The sequence below is a fragment of the Sander vitreus genome, chromosome 2, assembly GCF_031162955.1.
Source record: "Sander vitreus isolate 19-12246 chromosome 2, sanVit1, whole genome shotgun sequence".
Classification (NCBI taxonomy): domain Eukaryota; kingdom Metazoa; phylum Chordata; class Actinopteri; order Perciformes; family Percidae; genus Sander; species Sander vitreus.
The window spans coordinates 3543422-3553671 of NC_135856.1; the positions used below are offsets into that span (position 1 = coordinate 3543422).

The 10250-nt window shown below is 44.2% G+C and overlaps 1 protein-coding gene across 1 annotated transcript; it reads right to left on the reverse strand.

Annotated features, from left to right (window-relative positions):
- Positions 1-314: 314 nt before the first annotated feature.
- cct4 (chaperonin containing TCP1, subunit 4 (delta)) lies at positions 315-10172 on the reverse strand. The gene is made up of 13 exons (XM_078273311.1): positions 9866-10172; positions 8412-8464; positions 8233-8322; positions 7706-7814; positions 6673-6937; positions 6420-6552; positions 5432-5571; positions 5224-5320; positions 4379-4489; positions 4078-4208; positions 2325-2559; positions 617-730; positions 315-480 (listed from the first exon to the last, which is right to left on the reverse strand). Exons 1-13 carry the CDS (start codon positions 9981-9983, stop codon positions 466-468), a joined length of 1611 nt encoding a protein of 536 aa, XP_078129437.1. The 5' UTR covers positions 9984-10172; the 3' UTR covers positions 315-465.
- Positions 10173-10250: the final 78 nt, after the last annotated feature.

Sequence of the window (10250 nt, forward strand, 5' to 3'; positions counted from 1 at the left end):
TTAGTGTTGAAAAAAAGCTTTTATTTTCTTGTGGGCCATTCTTAATTGTACTCGTGTGTTTAAGTTTGCTACTCAGACATTTGTCAGGAATTTGTGATTTCATCAATATACAATACATAAACAATTTTGAGCAAATGGCCTAAAAACTGGAGTAATGTTTTTACTAAACAAACATTTATCCATATGGAAAAGAGGAAAGCACATTCTGCGTAGATCCAAACTTTAAAATGCAGCAAATTTGAAGGCGTTTAAAATCCTCTGAAAGAGCATTGGGACCATCAAAATTGGGGCAAAAGAATCACACAGTCAACAGCTGGAGTGTCAACAAAAAAAAGAAGCCTTTTTATTAAATTATGCAACGTAACAACTACAGCGGAAATCTGAACAGACTGACGTTGACAGAGTCCTCCGATCCCTCGCAGTACGAGCAGGCTTAGTGGACAGAACTCACGGGACAGACTCAATTTATCGGGTGTTCACCTGTAACGAGACAAAAACAGACTTAACAGTGACCTCAGACTCGGCAAAATCATGAATATAGACTCAGAGCATCTGGCTGAAAATAAACTCATTGTAATCAAATATAAGCCACAGTTTGAGATGCTACGAGTCTTACCACGTCGTCGATCTTGAGGATGCTGCGAACCGTCTCTGTGGAAAGGGTCAGAGCACTGATGGAGACCAGTAGAGGCTGCACCACCAGCTCCTCCAAGATGTTGGAGATTCCTCCCTGTAAAAAACACACACACACAGGTTTGTGGCACTATCTTTGTGGGGACCTGTCATTGACATAATGCATTCCTTAGCCCCTTACCATCACAACTAAATGCCTTAACGTTAACCCTTACCCTTATCCTCACCATAACCTAATTCTATCCCTAATCCTACAACCAAGGCTTAACCCTCAAACAGCCCTTTAACCTTGTGGGGTCCAGCATTTTGGCCCCACAAAGCTGCCGGGACCCCCACACCCCTGTTGTTGTATGACCTGTATTTTTAGATATACATATCCATTTGTTTCTCTGTAATAATGATATTGCAAAGTAGTGGCAGGACTGCGTAAGCATTATGCTTCTGCCTGCTCCTTCTCGGACTCATCCTTTATTGTTCTATGAGGTTTGTGTTTTTATCTGATTTTTCTCTTTTCTCACAGTAAGTTTTTTCAAGATAAATTTAAAAAAAAAGAAACAGCCAGTCACATTAGTCTTGATACAGCAAAGGAAATAATGACAAGAGGATGAACAGCCTATTGGGAAGTGTGTGCTGAGAGTCTTAATGCTGCAGAATCATCACAAGTAATTTACCTTTGGAGAATATCAAATCAATATAGTTTAATCATTTCCAGATCACTATTGAATAGGGGTGCAAGATATATCGACTCAATATCGTTACCGCGATATCACGTTGCGCAATATTATATCGAAAGTGTCGCAGTAAGTGTAGAATATTTAGTTTATTCTGTGGAGCGCTGCGTCCCGTCCGTTGGCTGTGTGGCTTAGTTGTGTTTGATTTAGAGCTTGAAACGCTGTAATGATCATGTTTCATTGGCCGGTTAACGTGCCACTTGCACACATTAGTGCACGGGTCCACTACGTGACAAACCCTACGGAGCGTACCACGTGTTTACGTATTTCAACAGAGTGACAGAGTGAGTGAAGAAATAGATAGAGACAACTAAACGGAACCAATCAGAGAAGAGAAAGAAAAGTTGTGTCCTGTTCTCTTTATTTATATATTTATACTGTCCAACCAGTAGAACATGTCCTGTTCTGTAGACATGGACCTTATTTATTTATTCATGTTGGTCCAATATGACTGTCAGTTGAAATAAACAACCTTGTTGTAATAATTGATTGCAATATCACATTGTCAATATCGTGCAACCCTACTATTGAATATGATATGCAATTCAACATGGCTTTCTTATTATTATAAACCAGCAATAAACACATTGCGAAAGGCTGCGAAATATAACGAAAGACACTGAGAATGTTTGTATTAGTTAGAAAACTGTACTTTAAAATGCAACTCATCCTTTTATATTCAATGTCTTAATTTGTTCAAAACAAAGAAAGTTGGAAATGATTTACTTTTGTTTGTTTTAAATGCAACAAGCAGTTTGTTGTATTTTAGCAGAATACTGAAAACAGCAGAACTGAGAACATTTTAATATCTGTTTATGTATCGCAAGTAATATCGTTATTGCTATATTAAACAACGTTATCGCATATTTTCCTCATATTGTGCAGCCCTATTCTGTTCCGTCTTCACTCGTTACTTCATGAACACCAACATGTAATGAAAGGGGGAGGAGGAGGGCAGACCTTGCGGACGTTGATGCCGGCCATCTTGTCTCCCTGAGCGTGCCTGTTGCGGAGCTCCGTCACAGTGGAGATGGGGTTCAGGCCGGCGTTCTCAGCCAGCGTCGAGGGGATCACCTCGAGGGCGTCGGCATACGCCCGCACGCAGTAAGCCTCCATGCCGGCCAGAGTGCGCGAGTACTCCGCCAGACGCACGGCCAGCTCGATCTCTGGAGCGCCGCCACCAGCTATCAAAGCCCTGAGGGGGGGAGGAGGAGATGGAAAAGGAAGAAAGGTTATTGAAGACACATCAATAATTATACAATATGTCAACATTGTGTACGCAAAAGGAAAGTCAGCTAACTGCTAAACCTGGGAACGTGGCGACATCGCTACAACAAAGTCCAACGAGTCAAGAAACACGAGCCGTCAGATGGTCACACAGGTTGTAAACACTAAAACTGATCTGAAATGTATCCATCCCCTAGCCTGGTTGACACCAGACCCTTCTCAGCTGTAACAGAGTGGGTCTGGGGAAGGTTCTTTCACAGTCCATTTCCAAAAGAGGCGTCACCAACGGACACCGGTAAAACGCCTCTGGGCGCGATCGGATAGACCTTCAACCAATCAGACGAACGATCCGGGTGACGTAGCAGCGACAGCAACGGGTTGCTGCCCTTCGGTGGCCGTCATGCTGAATGTAAACAAAAAGCTGCTCGCCGTTGCTGCGCTATCGTCATCGTGTAAAGCCCGGCTCAACGGTGGCGATTGGTGCCTCGATTTGGAAAAATTGGAAATGGGCTTGAGTGGGCTCTTGGCCAGACGGACTGGCAGAGCAAATCTCAAATTTGCCGAAAGTTGGTCAGGGTTTTCCCGGGCTATCCATCTCCCAATGGACAAGAAAAGCGTGTTCTCATTGAGTATAGGGATGCACCGATTTTTCAGCAGAACATTGGTTATCGACCAATATTCGCCTGTATGACTGTAGACTATCTGCAACTAAGATGGCATTCACCGATGGGGTGGCCGATGTTTACTTGCTGCTTTTTTTGCGCTCAGACAACAGTGCTTTACTTTTTCCTCCGTCTCCCCGCGAGAAAAGGTTTAACAACAAAACACTGATATTGGCTAAATTGTAATTTTAAACATCGGTATCGGCCCAACATTTCAACGGGGCATCCCTAATTGTGTACAGTAGGTCAAAGTTGAAGCAGGGAGGGAGTATAAACTGTGATTGATGAAAAACGGACCGTTTTGGGTAACCATTTTACAGTTTGTCTTTCAAATAAGTTTGACTAACCTGGAGGTTTGTTTGTCGTCTCTCGACCCGTCAGACTTTTAAGAGATGCCACTGTGTTACCATATCTTAGAAATTAGTCCTCAATAATGGTATTACTGATCGAAAAATGGAAATATTCTTAAAGACGTTGACAGATTCATTTCCCTGAGTGATATGTGGATTTTCTGTGCATTTAATGTTCTGGAAAAACGTTGAAATAATTTCCCTTGGATATGTAATATGTGTGTGAAAGCTCCCCGGCCAAGTTGCCGACACAACCAGGACTGAATTAAAAAGGTGAGTTTTCAACATTACTGTTCCTCCGTTTCTTACGCTCCTGCAGGATGAACAAATGCAAGAGCGCCTTTGTAGGAGGGGAATCTGTGCCTGTACTCTGTCCCAAAAAAATGTGTTTGGATTTTATCTCAGAATAAGCGGTGAGGAATGTTTTTTTTGTGTGTGTGTGTGTGTGAAATAACATCTGCGGAAATGACCGACCTCTGCTTGACCAGGCAGCGGATAACACACAGCGCATCGTGGATAGAGCGCTCGGCCTCCTCGATCACCAGCTTGTTGGAGCCGCGAACCACGATGCTCACCGTCTTCCCGGGGCTGGTACAGCCTGTGATCTGCAGAGGAGCAACGCCAAACATTTACCGGGAGGCATCAACTCCACAGTGTTTGAACATCCAGCGTCTCAACACTGGAGACGTACAAAGTGTTACTGATCTGAAAACTGCCCCACAAATTGCCACGGATCGTCCCAGGTCTGAGTGCAAAGACTCGGCCCGATGCGTACCTTGACCAGCTTGCCGGAGCCGTCCAGGTTGACCTCCTCCGCCAGCTCGGCCGTGCCGAGTATCTCTGCAGTGAAGTGGTCGATGTGGGCGATGGGCTTGGTGCCTAGAGTCTGGAGGGGAGAAGTTGTTATTTGCAAGAGAGAAATGTCCTCGTCGCCTATTATCGTTCCATATAGGAGTCTGCGACGGCCCTGGGCCTGTTGAACATGTGCACTGCGGTTTGTCTTGTCAACTTGCAGGTGTAGCGGAGGCGATAGTGAGATGGCTACTTAACCCCGCCTGCCCCGAGACCAGGTGGCCGCATTCCCCCGACCGCGCACCAGCATGATTTCTCTCCATTTCCTTTTTCCCTTTGTTAATTACTGACAACATGCACCTCACATTCTCCACTACATCCATACACCCTCATTCATCACTGATACTGACAACCACACCTCAGCTTTCTCTTGTTTGCAGGATTATTTAATAAATGTCACTTTATCAATGTTACGTTACTGTGCGTCTCCCTCTTTTGTTGTGGCCTGTGAGCCAGTCGTAACAGAGTCAAACAGAACAAAATATAAAGTCAAATGTTGACTCACGAGTTTAAATGTCCACCTGGCTAATAACGTTTTTAATACATTTACAAGCAAATAATTAGCAGAGTTCACTATAAAGTCCTTGGCGAACTTGGAAGCCATTAGAAAACGCCAAACTACTCATCTACAAGCCAAACTAACATGACGTTTTTTGTAAAAAAATAAATATCTACTCTTAATACCAAAATAAAAAGATATCAGTACTTTAGAAAGTGATGAAGGGTCTTAACATTAACAACAGCTGTGAATGTTTCGATGACGCTCACCTTGCAGATGAACTCGATGTCCTCCCTCTCGATCTCCTTCACCACCATGATCTTCATTTTGTTGAGGAAGTGCAGGGCGAGGTCGCTCAAAGCGTCCCTGTCAAAGGACCGTTTGTTGTTAGTGTGAAACATGTCTACTGTCCACATCCAGAGTCTGAGACGAAACGAATGCCAGGATCTGCTCTGGTGTTAAGTCGTGTTTGTGTACCTGAGGATGGACTTCTGGATGAGCAGCACGTTGCAGCCAGCCTTCTTGATCTGTTTCACCATGTTGAGGATGTAAGCGCGCTCCTCGCGCAGCACCCGGTCCATCTGGGCGTAGTCGGACACCACGATCTGGTTGTCCATCTGCACGCCGAGAGAAAGACAGAGACACACACGATGATGATGATGATGATGATTGGGGTGGCAGTAGCTCAGTCAGTAGGGAGTTAGGTTGGAACTGGAGGGTTGTTGGTTCAAGTCCCCATACGGACCAAAGTATGGTGTTGGACTGGTAGCTGGAGAGGTGCCAGTTCACCTCCTGGACACTGCCAAGGTGCTCTAGAGCAAGGCACCAAACCCCCAACTGCTCGGGACGCCTTTCCATGGGCAGCTCCCCCCACTCTGACATCTCTCCATTTAGTGCATGCAGAGGTACTGAGCATGTGTGTAATTCAGGCCTGTGTGTAATAACAGAGTGAAAAATATTGTGGGATTTTTATTAATCCCTTGTGGGATTAATAAAGTATAATTATGATGATTCAGTATCATCATTCAGTGGAAGCATACTGCGATGATGTGATCATATTGCGTGATTGTTTGTGTGAAGAGTTCTGCATAACTCCAGTTCTTTGAGTGATCTGACTTTGATTAATAAAACCCTGAAATTGTCCCTTTAATATCTTAATTATGTCAAAATAAGGTTTGAAATATTGAGGGTTGCTCTTAAAAGCTCTTTTATATCCAACAAAACTGGTGCTGTAACTTAAATTTCCCTAAGCTAAAAATGTATTTGAATCGGGACCTTGAAATAATCAATTCACTGCAGTGAGGATCACTTTGATTGTGATTTAGCCGACATGTTTCTTGTCTCTTTTGCACAAAAAGATAAAAGACAACAGTAAAGACACATTTGGAACATCAAATACTATTAAAAGGCAGACAGAAAAAGAGGTCATCTCTCCTCTGAGATGAGATTTATAGAAGTGACTCACGTCAGTTTTGGGAGGGGACAGGCAGAACTGGATGAGGCCGATCTTGGCCTTCTCCACACGGGACACACCGGTGTTGGAGATCCTCTGGGTCAGCACCAGGCCGTCCACCAGCTCACAGTCATCAATGGTCCCTCTAAAAACACAACACAAAGACACAAGGAGGGGAAATCTTTGAATGCAGGCTCCAAAACTAAATACAAAAAGCCCCAAATTACTTCAAAAACGCAGAGTACCCTGGTACCCTCACACTCACCCGAGCTTCTTGATGATTTTGATGTCCTGCAGGTCGACGCCGGTGGCGGTGGCCGGGTCGATGACTCGCATGACGGCGTCCACGCTCATGGGCGCCAGCAGGCTGGAGTACTGCGACACCACCTTGGAGCACAGCGACGTGGTGGCGCTGTTGAGCAGCGTCTCGCGGTCGCTCAGCTGCACTGGCCGGCTCATGGCCGTCAGCACCTCCACGCCTTTCTCCACGGCCTTCTGGAACGACTCGGAGATGATGGTGGGGTGGATACCTGACCAGCGGGCACAACGTGTCAACGTTAGTACCGAAACTATTTAACAACAGAGTAGTCGATCTGCAGAATATTTAACAACAAAAATGTGTTTCTGCAAGTCATTTACCGAGCAAAAACGCCAAATATTCTCTGGTTTCAGCTACAAATTGTGTGGATTTGCTGACTTTTTAATTTGATACCATTTTAATTTAATTCTCTTTGTACTTTGGACTGCTGGTCGAACAACACAAGCAGTAAAAAGATGTCAATTTGACCTCTGTGAAATTGTGATTGGCATTTTTCCAGCATTTTATTGAATACTTTTTCAATAAAATCGTTTTTAATGAATTTAATCAAAGATATTGATGCCAATGACAAGCGAGTTTTTCCTCTCATGTCCCCACGGAGTACAACCCAATGAATCGTTAGCCTCAGTTAGGGTTTTATTGTACTTCAGACATCGGGGTTGTGCTTCTCAAAAGGAATCACAGCAAAGTAATCGTGGCAAAAAGGGCTTTTGTCTGAATTTGAACTTCAAAACTCTGCTCATTGCAGCCTATATTTACATCCAACAGTTCCACTCTTTTCCACCTCCAGTGTTTCCACTGTTTAATGAGTGCATGAAGAGGTGGATACTTCCAAAAAAACGGAATTCATTCTCTTGAAATGTGCAAGTCAAACCTTGACCGTTCTCCACTAAGCCTCCATGGAAAAGCACAATTTCAGAGATAAACAGCCTTTGATTTATTTTAATGTCGACTCATTTCGGTCCTCTGCAGCGCTCACCTTTCTGCAGCAGTTTGGAGCAGGCGTCCAGCAGCGCTCCGGCAATCACCACCACGGAGGTGGTGCCGTCTCCAGCCTCAATGTCCTGGGCTTTGGCTAGTTCCACCAGCTGACACACACACACACACACACACACACACACACACACACACACACACAGAGAGAGAGACACACACAGAGAGAGAGACACACAGAGAGAGAGAGAGACAGAGAGAGAGAGACAGACACACACACAGAGAGAGAGAGAGACACACACAGAGAGAGAGACACACACAGAGAGAGAGACACACACAGAGAGAGAGACACACAGAGAGAGAGAGAGACAGAGAGAGAGAGACAGACACACACACAGAGAGAGAGAGAGAGACACACACAGTTTGAAACAACTACAATTAGTTAATGTTGAAATACCAATTACTGCAAACTATCTAGGGAAAAAGGAAATGAAACTCTAAAGTCTGTGGAGCGTCCATGTTTTGGATGCAGGAGAATCCAACACCGTCAGACGGGTGTCGGGTGGAACGTACCATTTTGGCTGCAGGGTGGAGCACCTGCATCTGTTTCAGAATGGTGGCGCCATCGTTGGTAATGGTCACGTCACCTTTCTCATCCTGGATCTGAAACAAACGGCGCCGGCTTTAGAAACAAGTGTACGACCCAGGAGCTATGTGAAGGTAGCCCGAAGCCCCAAAATCTGTTTACTGACCATTTTGTCCATGCCTTTCGGCCCCAGGCTTGTTCTGATGGCATCTGCAACAGCTGTCAAACAAGCAGGTCGACGAGTCAGAACGGTGACAATTATCAACTCAACGTCTATGTTTTCATACGCACGAGGCGCAAAATAACCTCAATATCCATAAGTGTTTTTTTTGGGGAGGGGGGGGGGAGAGAAAGGACATGCTACAAGAAATAAAGCTGACACCAAAGCACATAAATATTTCACGAGCAAGACCAAAAGTCACAACAACAAAAAAGGAAAATGAAGCTGTCAAAATCCAGTTTACACATTATCCATTCAACGTAAAGTGATACACCTTAACTCCACGACATCATCATCATCATCATCATAGCCATTACAACCCTACTGATCTCACATTTGTATATGATCTATTGTCTGATGGTTTTTTTTGTTGGTGCATCGTTTCTGTGTACGTTTAGACTTTACCTTCCGTATTGTTATAAAACGTCACTCTACAAGGACTAAGGCCGCACGATATAAGGAAAATATGTAATTGCAATTACTTTGACTGATATTGTGATTGCGATATGACTCACGATATTGGAGGGAATGATCATTTTTGTATCATTTTCTATGAAAAAAATATTAAAATAAAAAAATAAATGGAAATGATGAAAGTGGGATTTTAGCGAGCATCTGTACCAAACAAAAGATTTTTTCTTCTCTAGTCTGTAGGATAGGATTTGTAGGCGGGGACGCCTCTGCAACTGTCACACACACTATCTCTGCGTAATTATTGTCTGTAGAAAAGCCCAATAAACTAAGTTAGACAGAGCAAAGTGATGTCACTGTAGTACTCCAAACCTCTTCTACTCCTGCTTTAGTTTGTACTTACTAAATACACATTTTTGTACTCCATACCTCTGCATCTTCGCTTCTGGCCATATATAGTATGCAGCACTTAGTTTGGGCCACTGAGCTAGCTAAAGCTGAGATTGTGTTGAGTCATGAGCATCTTGCAGACACGCCACCAAACTCTGCGTTTGTCTTGCATTAAAAAAATGTTGTCTCATGCTGCTTGCTATATACGCTGCAATGGAAGAGGCTTCAATTGAAGCAACTCAATGAACATTTTAGTAAAAGGAAGTGGTTTCTGGCGCATTTATAGCTAACGTTATGGGTTTCTGGTGCATGTCATGTTTGCCGAATAAAAAAGGACACCTTTTTTAAATTAATAAATCCCTGTTAGGTTTTGTAGGCACCGTGCGTATGCTTTTATTACTTAGTAAGACTGTTAAATTGGTACTTTTCGGAGCATATTTCGGAACAGGTAGGTAACGCTCGAAACTAACGTTAATGCTTAAATGCATGAATAACGGTGCCCAGCCCCGCCCAGCCTACAGCTACGATACTAGTCAGATAAGAGATGTTTTGGGTCGGATATTCGCAGCTTTAAAACGCTTTTACATATTTGTATCTACCTTTAGCAGCAGAGATGTTACTGAACCGAATCTGGGCCGGCTTGTCGCGGTCCACATACGCCCCTCCTTTGTTTCTCCCCGTGTTTGAGGCTCTCGGAGCTGCTTTCATTTCGGGCATCTTGACTTGATAATCGGTGGAGAATGTTAAGGGAAGTCTTCAGAACGGGACCGATGAGTCCCGGAGCTGATACACCGCGGTTCGGCTTAGGATGGACTCAGATTAAAGTATCTCCACCCGGTCCCAGTCAGAACCTTCTAGAGACACCGGCTGCTGCGTAGAGAAGAAAGACCCGGCTGTCAAACTGCCTGGCGCTTGGGGATGACGTATTCAGACATTGGGCATCGATTCCCGATGTGAAATACATCCATGGAGATAATCAGAGAG